General features: G+C 31.0%; 3 protein-coding genes across 3 annotated transcripts; 1 reads left to right on the top strand and 2 right to left on the bottom strand.

The window, feature by feature from the left end:
- Window positions 1-454: 454 nt before the first annotated feature.
- On the bottom strand, window positions 455-4,584 carry LOC119689551 (uricase-like). Its single transcript, XM_038104404.1, has 5 exons — window positions 4,499-4,584; window positions 1,509-1,759; window positions 1,158-1,445; window positions 781-1,094; window positions 455-714 (listed from the first exon to the last, which is right to left on the bottom strand). The coding sequence occupies exons 2-5, from the start codon at window positions 1,717-1,719 to the stop codon at window positions 547-549; spliced, it is 981 nt and encodes a 326-aa protein (XP_037960332.1). The 5' UTR covers window positions 1,720-1,759; window positions 4,499-4,584; the 3' UTR covers window positions 455-546.
- Window positions 4,495-5,501, bottom strand: LOC119689552. Its single transcript, XM_038104407.1, has 2 exons — window positions 5,144-5,501; window positions 4,495-5,076 (listed from the first exon to the last, which is right to left on the bottom strand). The coding sequence occupies exons 1-2, from the start codon at window positions 5,355-5,357 to the stop codon at window positions 4,559-4,561; spliced, it is 732 nt and encodes a 243-aa protein (XP_037960335.1). The 5' UTR covers window positions 5,358-5,501; the 3' UTR covers window positions 4,495-4,558.
- Window positions 5,502-6,664: 1,163 nt separating this feature from the next.
- LOC119687652 (bromodomain-containing protein 7) lies at window positions 6,665-10,658 on the top strand. Its single transcript, XM_038102058.1, has 6 exons — window positions 6,665-7,197; window positions 7,256-7,929; window positions 7,979-9,668; window positions 9,798-10,061; window positions 10,120-10,338; window positions 10,404-10,658. The coding sequence occupies exons 1-5, from the start codon at window positions 7,140-7,142 to the stop codon at window positions 10,122-10,124; spliced, it is 2,691 nt and encodes an 896-aa protein (XP_037957986.1). The 5' UTR covers window positions 6,665-7,139; the 3' UTR covers window positions 10,125-10,338; window positions 10,404-10,658.
- The last annotated feature ends 3,093 nt before the right edge of the window (window positions 10,659-13,751 follow it).

Genomic DNA, 13,751 nt, shown 5'->3' with positions numbered 1-13,751 from the left:
TATGTATGTGCTTTTAGCATACAAACCCAACATTCCAAAATGACATTCAATTTTATTTAATGATACAAATCACAATTACGTTGTTGTTTATGTTTTTGCTGAATTTATTCCTCTGATAAATGTTCTACCCGTTTTCATTTTCCATTGCTTCCAAACATAAGCTTTCGATACGTTTAGAAGCATTAAATACGATCTTTACGTTGTGCCTTTGATTTTAGAGTTTGTAAATGACGACCTTCCTTTCTTAGTGTAAACATACTGTTAATATAATTGTACTTAATATTTATATTTAATAAAACATATTTATTTTTTTTCAATTGTATGTCTTTTACAAATATTGTATTGAGTGCTTAACTTGTGCGCATATTGTTAAAAAATACTATATGAATATATGAATATATGACTATATGAAAGCACCACACAGAGCAATGCTGAAAAAATACTCTATAGATACACTAAAAACGAATTTGTGCTATTTTATTGTTTGTATTTATTTTATTGTTGTGATATCACTATTTCAAAGAATTTAATTTCTGTAGATTTTAATTAGTTTTCGTTTAATTTAAGACGGTCTAAATGTGCATAACCAACACTTCGAGGTAGATCCCTTGGATTGCTTATAATTACGTCAACTTCAGATTCAAAGGATGGGAAACGTGAAAAATCATACTGCAGATGGGGATAATTTGGCAATGTTATCATAACACTGCAAATCTGTTATATTAAAGAAAATAAATAATTAAAAACGATTTATTTATTGTATATATTAATAATATTTACCTCTGGCATAGCATCCAATATATTACGCTCCGCTGTATAAGCAATAAATTGCACAGACGTTGTACTAAAGCCGTCCACTGGATGACCAGCAAAACTCTTAAGTAAAATTTCGCGTACTTTATACCAATGTTTTGTGAAATCAATATTATCAATAGTTGCATATTGCCATCTAGCATTCAGGTCTGTACAGAGTATACGCTCCGGCATATCACCCTCTGTAAACAGATCACCTTTAACATAACCCACAAATGAGGATTTAGCAGTTTTAATAACACGCAAATCACTTATACCACCAATTAGTAATGGTTTGTCCTCTTTAGGAGTAAATTGTAAATTAATTCAAAATTTTAATTGTTCAGTGAACTTAACAAAATTACCTCCCCTTTTGCGAACAACTTCACAATACCGTTTTTCATTACAATTTCTCGTAAATACGTGGTTATGTGCAGCATCTTTATAATAGCCTTCACTCTCTTTAGTGCCTAGACGATCCCACTGCAAATCTTCGACAACAACATTTGACTCGGCTATAATATTGTATGTGTCGAGAAAATGTTTAGTGAGTGATAGCGCGAATTCTTCTGGAGTCTTAAGACCATATTTGCGTGCATGCATATAAATAGTAGTTTCAGCAACATCGCTACCAATTATATCACAGTTATTCGCTACAATTAGGGAACACGTAAAACCGATTATCATTTATACACTAGGTGTAAACTAAAACTCACCTTCGTAATATTCTTTATGACTACCCAGACGCATATAAGCACTTACTTTGTATTCTAATATGGAATGTATAGGTCCATTTTTCTTAACTTGAAAAACTCTTGCATCCTCTTTACCGTAGCCATAATCGCCCATACGATAATTGGGTGCAGCAGGATCTAGAATTTTTGTAGCTTGACTGGGTTGAGCATTATATAACGGACGAGTAAACATTTTTGATTTTTTAGATGCGTTCAGTTTAACTTGTTTTTACCTAATGATAAAAGACTTCGTTAAATGATGTGTTTATTTTACTTAATAATAAATAATTGCACCGCTATTACTAAGTCAAATAAGAGGTTGTTATCTACACTTAAGACTTTGCGCACACTTAGATTTTAAATATCCAAGATTTATCACAAAGCTAACAAAAATTGTCAAAAAGGGAAACTTTATTAATGCTGTATACATATCTACAGATAAATATACGGCTTATTAGAATAAACATTCAGCTTTCAAAAAAAAATAAAACACTGATTGAAAGTTGAAGAAATAAAAATAATTAGCCTTCGAACAGTCATAGTGAGATACTAGATTTAAAAAAAAGTATCTTAAAGCATGCAATAACCTCTAAAACATATATTGTTCTATAATAAATACTTAAGAAATCTTATCAATTTAATTTAGATTAACATGACCCTGTATACTACATACTCAATCAGTCTTTACGAAAAAAAAGCGTATCTCACATCTTAGTATATATTTAGTTATCAGCTTTATCATATAAGTAGCATAGCACAGGCTTACATCAATTTAATTTTGTTTTTATAAATTTTTTTTGTATTTTTTAAAAATTTTAACAGATAAGAGTTCTAGACATTATAATAATAAATAATTAAGATATACTTTTATCTACTCGTACGAATTAAGAAAGAGTAGTGAGAAAAAAATCGTATTAAGAAGATATCATATTTGAGTATGTTTTATGAGTATATTACGAAAGATTTACAATTTACACTTTATTATCAAAAAGGACGGACAGACAGGCAAACAGTATTGGAAACAAATACATTGAAAACATATTCAATATGTTAAATATTGACAAATATTTATATTTTTATTTTTTATATATTATATAAAATCATTTCGATTGTCAACCCGGTATTACTAAATAGCGTAGTCATCGCTTCAAATCGCTTCAAATCGCTTCAAGTGAAGAACAAACTTACATCGCAAATTTACATCGAACTCTAAAGACCATCTGTCTTATATTATAATTTTACAATACTTGAGGTCAACTCTAAGAGGGACTTGAAAGGACCTGCTTACACACCAGAATAAACTATCTCAAGAAATCGAAAACACTAGCACTCTCGATAAAGTTCAAGAATATTTAAATACTATTATCGAACCAGAAGAATGGCAATATAATTTTTAAACATTATAGTCAATACAAGATCTACATGGTCAAAGAAGACTTCTCGTATGAAATCTATTTCAATATAGCGTTAAAACTTACCGCTGACACAATATTAAAAAGACGCATAACGGATGAGGATATTAGATTCATTACAGATAGTTAAACAGCAGTCAAAGTCTTTCATTTTCTACACGTTACATAACATTTTACAATACAGCACCTAAATGAGATCAGTAGACATGAGAGTTTATTCATCGCTTGACTAGCAGGACATAGTAACTACCATGTCAGGTATAAGCAGCTGAACTAGCACAATATGACGCAAACAGTACTTCTCTATGTAGCTATGTATATCTATGTATAAATCTTGATATAGATGTTGGAAGACTCAAATATGTCTCAAAGATAATAAATTGAATATAATAAGACGGATAAATCTTGAATCAGAAATATACGTAGAACCGCCACTAAATACTAAACCATTACGAATAGTGAACATTTAAGAGCCTTAGGCTAATGCAAGTGACTCATATCTAATTTATCTTTCTGCAGTACATGTGCAACGAAAATTAAACATATTAGGTGCTCAGATCTATAACATATTACTCAGCAATCAAACCTCTTCTTAAAGAACACATTGAGTTATAGTAAAGGTTATAGTAACGATTTTTATAGAATATCACAATCGGTCAAGAAATAATAAGGAGCATTAAAACTTATCCTCTTTTTAAAGAACATATTTAGTTATAGTAAAGGTTATAATAACGACACGGAGATACGGTGGAAGGATAGCATAAAATATCTGGGGGTCACTTTTGACAAACGGTTTAATTGGCTTAAACATTTGAAATACAAACAGAATAGCTGCTCTAAGATTCTACATTTATTAAAGCCGCTATTTAATAATTATCACTTCAACTTTAAAAACAGAAAGTTACTTTATACGCAAGTAATTACACCAGCACTTATAGAGTAAAAGTGCGTAATAGCACTAACTCAAGAACAAGAAGAAGAAAAAGAAAAAGTAACGATTTTTATAGAGTATCATTAAAGACCAAGAAGCTTCAAGGAGCACTAAAACTTCTCAAAAGAAAACATAAGTTACATAAAAACGCAACATCCCCGATAAGCGAAACGTGTCTTAAGAGTAGAGTTAGTTGACTACAAAGACAGATACCTCTTTATGCGCTAATAAGTGATAGGGCGCAAAAACGCCAAAAAGACTCAACTCTGTAGTGGATAACAAACGAAAAAGAAGTGCTAAATTGGAAGCAAGTGGCAACAAACAGGATGGCATAGAGGAACATCGTTAATCGTGCAAGAACTTATTTGATGCATGATGAAGCTTAAGATCACATTGAACTGTAAAACAATGGGTCAATTGGTTTATATTGAGCGTTAGGATCGCCCTCATAATCGAACATAGCTAACTACTTATATTAATTTATCTACTTGTCCATAGTTATCTTAATATAATTGTGAGAAATTTCTAAGTTACTTAATAACATGTAATATATATAGCAACCAAACTGCTATGTGAGAATGTACAGGAGAGTTCCTTTTATATAATTATAAGTACATCTTTTTACTTACTTTTTTTGTAACTTATTGTTTGTATTACAGGAAATTATTTTATTTGAATGCGTGATAGAATTACGCTTTCCACTTTTTCTTATACAAAAACGAATTGGCACCATTCCTTATTGTGTTTACATTAACCGTTTTCTTAGCAGGTATACGTTTATGTGCCACAGCAAGGTTCTTACCGCCTACCCTTGTGGTCGCTGTTCCAATCTTATTGAAGTGCCTGTTAGTTCTTAATGTTGAAAGTGACTTCTGAAGCTTGTCTTGTATATCTGAGAGATAGTTGCGCATTGACTGTATTTCAACTGCAATGACTTGTCGTTCGCGCTGCAATTTCTGATAACCCGACAAGATATCAGCCAAAATTTCACGTTGACGCATTAATTCCTTTATACGTTGATCGGAACTGGAACTTGGTTTGCGACTTGGAGTACTCTTATTCGTTTTTGGCGCTACTCTTACGCCGACGTTGTGCTTAGCTGGATTGGTAGACACTACTTTGGGAATCGGATACGTTTTTCCCATTTTCTCAAATCCATTAGATAATTGTACTCCATTGAACATGACAGTCTTTTTATTAGGATTTTCTATAATGTAAAAAAATTTTTACATATTAAAAATTTTAGTAATAATTCAAATTACATTTTGACTTACGATTTATATTGTTACGAACGGTGGTCATAATACTGTTTAATGCGTAGTCAATGTTTATTCCTTTTGCCGCTGGCGCTGTTTGTGGTTGTTGGGATTGTGCCTGCGGCTGTGCCTGCTGCGCAGATCGACCTTGTTGTGCATAACGTGGCTTAAAGTACACTTGAACTGGACTGTTCGGTGTTGGCTTAACAGACTTTGCCTTATTTTTGCTCATCTTTTTCTTCCAATTTTCACTGCTAATTTTGATTAATTGTGCCAAAAGTTACAAATTTTGAAGGAGTAAAATATATGTATGTTGTTAGTATGAGTTAATCTTTTATATGAAACACATTTATGATGATTTAGTTTATCTTTTCAAAAAATTTTAAATTCAAATGTATTTCACTTGACAAGCAGATGACTAGACGAATAGACAAGAGTTGCCAACACAGTTTAATTTTCAAGCTGCCATCACTTTTAAAATTGCTTTATAACATTTGATTGTACGAATTAGAGTATTCTCGTACTTCCGGAATTAATGCTATATATATCATTACATCGCAATAATTGTTGGCATTAAATGCCATACAATTTCTGTTACGCATATGTATTGCAATACTGCATATATTGCCATTATAATGGGTTATAATAAATAATATAATATAATGCGAATATATTATAGTGCATTATAAAGCATAATAAAAAACCGTGACTGGCTATGTGGCTATAATAAAATATCTATTGATAGAAAATAGTCATTCATTGAGTCGATTGATAGTTAAATTTTATATTATAAAACTTGATAGAGAAAAGTGTACATTATTGTGAATGATGTAAGAGTTTTAGAGCGCGGAGCTTAAATTTAATTTGTTTTGTTAATTGTATTCACTAAGAAACATTAAAATTGAATACAAATTCTTTATATAAATATATATAATATATAAAAAATGTGAACAGTAGATATTTAGTATTCTTCTTCATTGGAAGACCATTAAAATACGAACCTCAGTTTATACAAACGAAGAATTCGGGATGTTGTAAATCCACTGTTATTGTTAACCCATTAAGGGTTATGTTTTGGCAAGTAGCAAATCCTGCATATGTGAACATAATGCAAGCATATTGCATTATGTATAATAATAAATAGTTAATTTAAAATTTTTAAATAAAATGAATACAGAATTAAAAGAAATGGTCAATATGTTGGAAATTTCAAAATAAAACTGAAATTTTACTTTTTTCCCAATTTTCAAATTTATGAAATTTTTGAATTTGGTTTGAGTTTTTGTTTACATATGATTGCAATATTCGATGGAGTTTCCAATGAAGGTTCACAATAGTTCGCTTATTGCGTTGGTAACACTTTGTTTTTTTAGTGGCCAAAGTGTTTGGCCACATCACAACTAGGTGCTTAGACAGAGAAAATAGTGTTGTTGTTTACATTTAAGCAACTACAGCTGGCCTAAAGTTGTTGTTTTTGCCACACTTGCGAGCTATTGAAAGCACCTATTGTTTATTACAACAAAAGTTTTGTAGTTCTGTTTTTATTCAACACCATATAGAATAAGATCCCTTTTGCATGCAGTTATAATATTTTAGTTTATATGGCAACGTCTTTATCAAAATAAAATAAGATATATATTTTTATGTGGCTACGCTGCTCAAAATAACAACAAGCGGTGAAGTATGTGAGGAGCAAAATGGTGAAAGCGAGATCCTAGGTAAACGTGTGAGCTAGGGCGCTTGGCTAAAACGTTCTAATGTAAATAAATGCCAAATATCTTAAAAAATTTCAACTTTTTGAAAACGAATCAGATAAAAAAGTAATAAATGGCGCTTGACTGAAACGTTCCAATTTAAATAAATACCAAATGTGAAAAATTTCAACTTCTTGAAAGACGAATCAGATAATAAAATAATAAATGGCGCTTGGTTAAAACACTCTAATTTAAATAAATAAAAAATATTGTAAAAAATTTCAACTTTTTGAGAGACGAATCAGATAAAAAAATAATAAATGGGTTCTTCAAAGAAGCATAAGAAACACAAATCGGAAAAGCGGGAAAAATATGAAGGTAGATATCAAAAATTTTTTTTATTGCATATTTAATGAAATTTTTATTTTTTGAATAGAGTACAGTAATAATATGGATCCAGCGCAGTTGCAGCGTGGTCTGAAACTCATACTTAAAGTTGGTTCAAATTCAACCCCTGAATACAATGCTGACTCTCCGCTTGCATCCGCAACGGGTCTGCTAGGTAGTACGACAGATGTGATACCAGTTTCGGATAGTCCTTCCACAGCACATACGCAACAGCTACATACCGAACGACATAAAAAATCCAAAAAGAAAAAAAAAAAAAAAGATCGTGAAAAAAAACATAAGCATCACAAAGAGAAACGACATCGCCATGAAAGTAGCCATTATAGCGACAGGCATCGCGATGCTTCATCTTCAGAACGTTTAAACGAATTTGATGAGCCAATAATAGTTGAAAAATCACCGATAACTATTGAAGAACCTCGAAATATTAAAAGTGTACCACCAGAAGCATTGCCAGGTTGCGAAGTTGACTCATCACAAGATGGTTTTAGTTTTATAGATGATGAAAATTCTCGACCCCTTCCTGAAAATATACTGTTTTATGCTGGAATGACGACAGATAACTCACCTTCTTGTCGTCCCGTTTCAAAACCAATAGTACCACGTAAAGTTGATGATGCTATATTGACGTCGCCAGCATCTTCAATACAATCGTCTACACTAGGTGCTGGTAATGGTAGTCCTACAAAACCTCTACCTGAAGTAAGTGTGGTTTTGTTTAATCTAATAGTACTAAAAACTTTCATTACAGTTATTGATACCATCGCCTTCAGCGTCTACTACCGCTTCTACGCCCATAGGTGGTAGTTCGGTTTCAGGACTCACACCTAAGCCATTGGAAGCACCCAAAACTCCAAGTTCATCTAGCGAGTCTGGACGAGAGCCACGTACCTGTGTTCTTAAGCTGAAGCAGCAAAAGTCTCCATTAAATAAGTTACTTGAACATTTGTTACGGTTTTTGGAAAAACGAGATCCCCATCAATTTTTTGCTTGGCCCGTTACTGATGACATTGCACCAGGTTATTCGTCCATAATATCTAAACCTATGGATTTTTCAACAATGCGTCAAAAAATTGATGATAATGAATACGCAACACTTACAGAATTTACTGAAGACTTTAAGCTGATGTGTGAAAATGCAATTTTTTACAATCATGTTGACACAGTTTATAATAAAGCAGCCAAACGTTTGTTACAAGTAGGCATAAAACATCTAATGCCTGAAAACCTGATGAGAAGCCTTAAGCCGCTTTCAGGTTATATGCGAGAACTTACCTCAAAAGAATTAGGTTTCGAATTAATGCACAGTGACTTTGGTGGTTACGATCATCATGCACTCGACTCTGCTGATGAATGCGCATCAACAAGTGCAGACGAACCTACTGCGGCGCAATTGGAGGAAGAAGAAAAACGACGTGCTTTACGTATACTAAATGAACCGAAATCTCGCTTTGAACCATATGTAGATGATCTAACATCAGAAGAAATTTTAGCCCAAGCTCAGAGTGCTTCACGTGCTGCAAAGAAACGTTTAAGTGCTAAGGAAAAAGCACATCAAATGGGTTTCTTGCGGCAAAATAAAGATGGTACAACTTCCTTAAGTTTTTTAATTAAAAACGATAACGAGGGTCCAGAAAAAATTATAACACTTGGAGAAATTATTGGTAAATTAGAAGCAGGCTCCGGTCAATTGCATGGTTTGCGAGAAGATAATCGCAATGAAGGCAAATTGTTGAAACCGTTAAGTTATGGACCATTCGCATCTTTTGCTCCAACTTTTGATTCTAGGTTTTCCAATTTAAACAAAGATGAGTGCCAATTAGTCATGAACACTTATGGTGATGCTACTAGTACCGAATATGCTGAAAGCATTCTACAATTTACCAAAGACTCGGATTACTCTTCAATGTTGGCGAATAGTCTATTAGATGTGCTAACAAATGGTGAACACTCCAAAGCCATGGCAGATCTTTATGATTTACAAGTACAGAACTACGAAATAAATGAAGCGCTCAAATGTTTCTCTGTCTTCAATGGCAAACAGGTAGTAACTGAAACACGTGAACAAATTGAAGAGGAGTACGAAAGGTATAAAAATACGCGTATAGACTTCAATCGATTACGTACACTTAATGAACTTGGCATCGAGGTTGATTTTCTGGACACAGTTGAAGCAGAAATGAAGAATTTCGAGTTAACACGGCGTTTGCAAGAGCATTTAAGCAATAATTTAAGTTTAATTGAAAGATTGCGTGCCGCACAGAATGAACGCCTTTCACAACCATTGCCACCACATTTATCGCAAGTACAACCGGTTGGACAAGAGGAGACACATATAGCACATCAAATCACACAACAATTAACTGATGTTGTCAAAAAGTTACCGCCCTCAGCCATAGCTGATGTTTACAGTTTACGAAAGGGCATGGGTATGTCGTTCGGTAAGAAATACTTTAAATCAAACAAAGCATGTATCACTACTTTTTATTAATATTTTGCATTGTGGAATATCAGTTGTTAATATCCTTTTATAATGAAACAGTTTTTTAACTTTTTCCTTTGTTTTGTAGGGGGTCTACCACCGCCACCACAACCACCAACTCGAGTCCCCTTGCCAGAGATATTACAGCAGCCTGTTACAATGCCACAAATAAATATGACAGTTAATCAAATACATCCGCCAAGTTTAGGTATAATGGATGACACAAATGTTAATAGTTCGTCTATTTCTATGGACATTGATGAAGATGTAGTTGGTTCCAATAGTGGGGTAGACTTAGAAAATGAATTACGAGAATTTTTGGAAAGCGGCACAGTCAACAGTACAGATGACAGTAATAAAATATTTTACAAATTCCAAGTAAAATCAATATTAACTTTTTCTTTTTGCAGTTTAACATTTCAATTTGGAGACAAAACTTTAACTAATGAAAAACTAAATTATAAAACTATTCACATATTTCACATATTTGTGTTTTATGTTGTAAATATTACTTATGGCCATATGCATAGTAATATTATATTTAAATTTTGATTGCTATAACTCTTATCAATTACAAAATTTTATAATTAATGACAAGAAATCCATCTTCAAATAGAAAAGTGATAACGGTGAGGAAATTCTTAATTCCAAACATTTAATATTTAATTAAGTGAATTATGTTCTAACCGTACAGGTGTTTCGGATACAGCAAAATATCCATTATCAGTGATCACTTATTGACTTAGGTTTACGCATATAATTTGAATTCAGGAATTAAACTCATTCATATTTAAAATGGTAAGTTGCTCACGGTTTGAAATTAAATATAAAAAAATTTCATTAAAAATTAAATTTTTTGGACTTAAAAATTTACTTACAATTTCTAATAGTTTAATTTTAAAGAAACATGTTCTAAAATTATAAATTAGTCTTAATTTTGCATAATAATTTTAAATTTATTTGAAATATTTAAATATTATGTATAAACGAATTTTATTTCAAACACATCTATTATAATATGTAATTATTATTAAGCGTATTATTTTAATGTATTATTTATGATAAAACAAATATATGTATTTATTTGTGTATATATGTTAGTTTAAGCCCTTTTTTAAAAATGATAAATATATGCATCTATAAATAGATCTATCTATACGAATCAGCACAGAAATGTTCGTAAATATTCATGTATATAAGCATTTACATACTTTCAGATTTAATATGAGATATTAATGTAAAATGATTGTAATGAAATGTATGGTATAAAAAATTCACGAAATACTTATTGTAGTAAGTGGAATTGTTTAAGTCAGTTAATTACAAATGTATTTGTATAAAAAGTGTCTATATTATGTGAGATTACATATTTTTTGGATAACTAACATAAATAATTATTATGCTTTGTATGTGTAGTTTTATGACTCATTACATGTTTCCGTTTTTTAAGTAACTTCAAAAAAACAAATTAAATTTTAAATACTAAGGTTTTATTAGGAATTAATTTTAATATACACTAATACCCCAATTTGCGTTGATTCGAATTGCGTCGCAAAAAAAAAAAAAATAAGTTTTGAATTCAAATTGTGTCGCCAAAAAAAAAAAATAAGTTTTGACTTTGAATTGCGTCGGCAGTGTTTCGATTTACGTCGTTACATGCGTAGAGAGGGGATTTCTATTTTATTTCTTGTAGGTCACATTTTTTAAAAATGAAGTTTTTAGTTAAAAGGTGTCTGTTTACATTTGTGTGGTGAAGTGGAAAGATAAATTTCTGCTTTATAAAGTATTAAAATGAGTCAAAAGCGTAAACAAAGTTCTTTGGAACAAAAGTTAGACATTTTAAGACGTTTTGAACTCTTGGAGAAATAACTCTTGACATTGGGAGAATTCTGTGCTTAGCTCCACCTACTGTTAGAGCAATTTGATATTATGACGCGGACTAGGTAAAGGGCTATGAAAAAACTAAAAGTCCATTAATTATAAAAATGGAGTCCCTTCTATCCATTTAGATAGAAAATCAGGATCAAAAAAGAATGTCATTGAGCCATATGTTAATTCAAAATAAGGCTCTGTCGATATTTAATGAGATTATCTCCACCAACAAGTCAAAAATAAGAATATTTTTGGAAATTAAATATGTGGTAAAATGTCAGTCCCAATTAACGACGCGAATCAGGGTATTAGTGTATATGGAATACTTACTAGTACAGTATCTTCTTGATAAACCGGATAATTATATTACAAGAGTTGCGCGGAAGATCAAAAAATTTTTTTTTGCTGATAATGTAATAAACTTTTATTTATATAACCATCAAATTTAATTATTGTGTCAGTTATTACGAGATACCCAATATGTACGAGTCTGTATTATATTATAAAATAAATTTCACAATCAAACTTTATCTATAATTATTGCAAATGAAATTACAAGAAATGAATATACAAAAAGGGTAAATAAAATAAAAGAAATATTGAATTAATGTTTTTTTTTTGTTTCCGGTTTGTAGAGACTACAATTTGGTACAGGTTAATACGTGAAAGCTATTAAGTGCCCAGATTATAGCGAGTGTACTATATTTTGCATTTAGATATATTTGGAACATTTAAAATGAAGTGAGGGAAGCAGTATTTATCGTATTTATTTTTAAAATAATAAAGAATTTTATGTAATTTTGAATCTTTTTTGATTAGAAACTAAGTTGTCTACGGATATTACTTTAATATTTTTTATTTTGTAAAAGCTTCTTATGTAGTTATAGTTTACAATATGCGGCCAATAAGTAACTGATAGATATTTCCACTGCGAAAAAGCATTCAGAAAGTAGCTGACAATTATTCATCACTGCAAAGCGTTCAGCAAATGAATAAATTTTTATAACTTGATAGAACTCGGTAATATGACGTTTTTAAAACCGGTTTTTATCTTATGGGCGTGTCGTTGAGACTAGATTGAAATTTTTGAAACACCAAGATTATGATATGAATCTCAATTTCTAATGTAAGATTCATAAACTTATCATTAAACTTAATATTGATACTATTAAACTTTATTAAAGTACTTAGATAAATATATGTTAAAGAGTCATTCTTTTTAACAATCTCAAAATAGTTTATAACGCTTTTTCCATGATAAGATTTCGCTCCAAATATTATTTAGAATGAACTACTTTAAAGTTATATTTATAATTTTTTGCAACACTTTGCTCAATAAATCTGTTTTCTTTTAATGATTGGGGTTTGTTTAGCTTTATGGCTAAAGTGTTCTAACGTTAGTACCGTACCAACCAAAAGAATTACAAAGGTATCCATTATGAAGATAATTCCTTCATATATTCTGGAACTTTATTGATATACGATCTATTTTTAGAATGCAACATGAAAATTTTTGAAGGGACCGGTGGGAAAATATCTTTCACTGTTGTTTAAAAGCTATGCACCGCAGATCTTTTGGCAAATTCCCGTTCGCGAAGCTTTTTTAAATATATTTATTTAATTTTTTGAAAAGGAATCAATTTGGATTGTTTTTTCTAAACGAACATTTTCTAATTGACAGTATATATTCGTTATGCTCGAATTCAAATACTATAAATAATCGTACTTCATTATTTTTCATTTTATTAATTTTTGGTTTTTATTGTACAAATAGTAAATGCTCGAGCACCATATGGCATTCAAACATTTTAATTCGAAAAGCCTATTTTTCCGAAAAGTCTACCTTATTATTATTATTGGGGGATGTGGCATTGCGACCGTTGGGTCTATTGTGCCCACTTCTGGGTTTAGAGTAGGTCTCTAAGTCCTGTTGAGTCAATAAAAACTAGTATAGCATCTACTTTACAGAGTTTTATTGCCTCTTCCGTAATATCATAAAAAAGTTATGTTATTAGAACTTAAGTTTGAAACTTAATTTCTAACTCAACCTCCGAATGACGACTATTTGGGCAATTACATATTTCTTTAAATAATTCGGAATAATTTAGTTTGTATTAAAAATGAATTACTTAATTAGGAATTTGAGTAACTAATCTGTTTAAAACATTTA

This window comes from Teleopsis dalmanni, chromosome X (assembly GCF_002237135.1).
Source record: "Teleopsis dalmanni isolate 2A chromosome X, ASM223713v2, whole genome shotgun sequence".
Classification (NCBI taxonomy): Eukaryota; Metazoa; Arthropoda; class Insecta; order Diptera; family Diopsidae; genus Teleopsis; species Teleopsis dalmanni.
This window is presented reverse-complemented; position numbering and strand designations above follow the sequence as displayed.

What these genes read in the sequence shown, in the direction of transcription:
- LOC119689551 (XM_038104404.1), bottom strand. Translation starts at nt 1,719, where the DNA reads ATGTTTACTCGTCCGTTATATAATGCTCAACCCAGTCAAGCTACAAAA. An exon ending in TCATAAAGAATATTACGAAG is followed by an intron (nt 1,446 to 1,508) that starts GTGAGTTTTAGT and finishes CCCTAATTGTAG; the next exon opens with CGAATAACTGTGATATAATT. An exon ending in TATTGGATGCTATGCCAGAG is followed by an intron (nt 715 to 780) that starts GTAAATATTATT and finishes TTAATATAACAG; the next exon opens with ATTTGCAGTGTTATGATAAC.
- LOC119689552 (XM_038104407.1), bottom strand. Translation starts at nt 5,357, where the DNA reads ATGAGCAAAAATAAGGCAAAGTCTGTTAAGCCAACACCGAACAGTCCA. An exon ending in CGTTCGTAACAATATAAATC is followed by an intron (nt 5,077 to 5,143) that starts GTAAGTCAAAAT and finishes TTTACATTATAG; the next exon opens with AAAATCCTAATAAAAAGACT.
- LOC119687652 (XM_038102058.1), top strand. Translation starts at nt 7,140, where the DNA reads ATGGGTTCTTCAAAGAAGCATAAGAAACACAAATCGGAAAAGCGGGAA. An exon ending in CTACAAAACCTCTACCTGAA is followed by an intron (nt 7,930 to 7,978) that starts GTAAGTGTGGTT and finishes CTTTCATTACAG; the next exon opens with TTATTGATACCATCGCCTTC. An exon ending in GGGCATGGGTATGTCGTTCG is followed by an intron (nt 9,669 to 9,797) that starts GTAAGAAATACT and finishes TTTGTTTTGTAG; the next exon opens with GGGGTCTACCACCGCCACCA.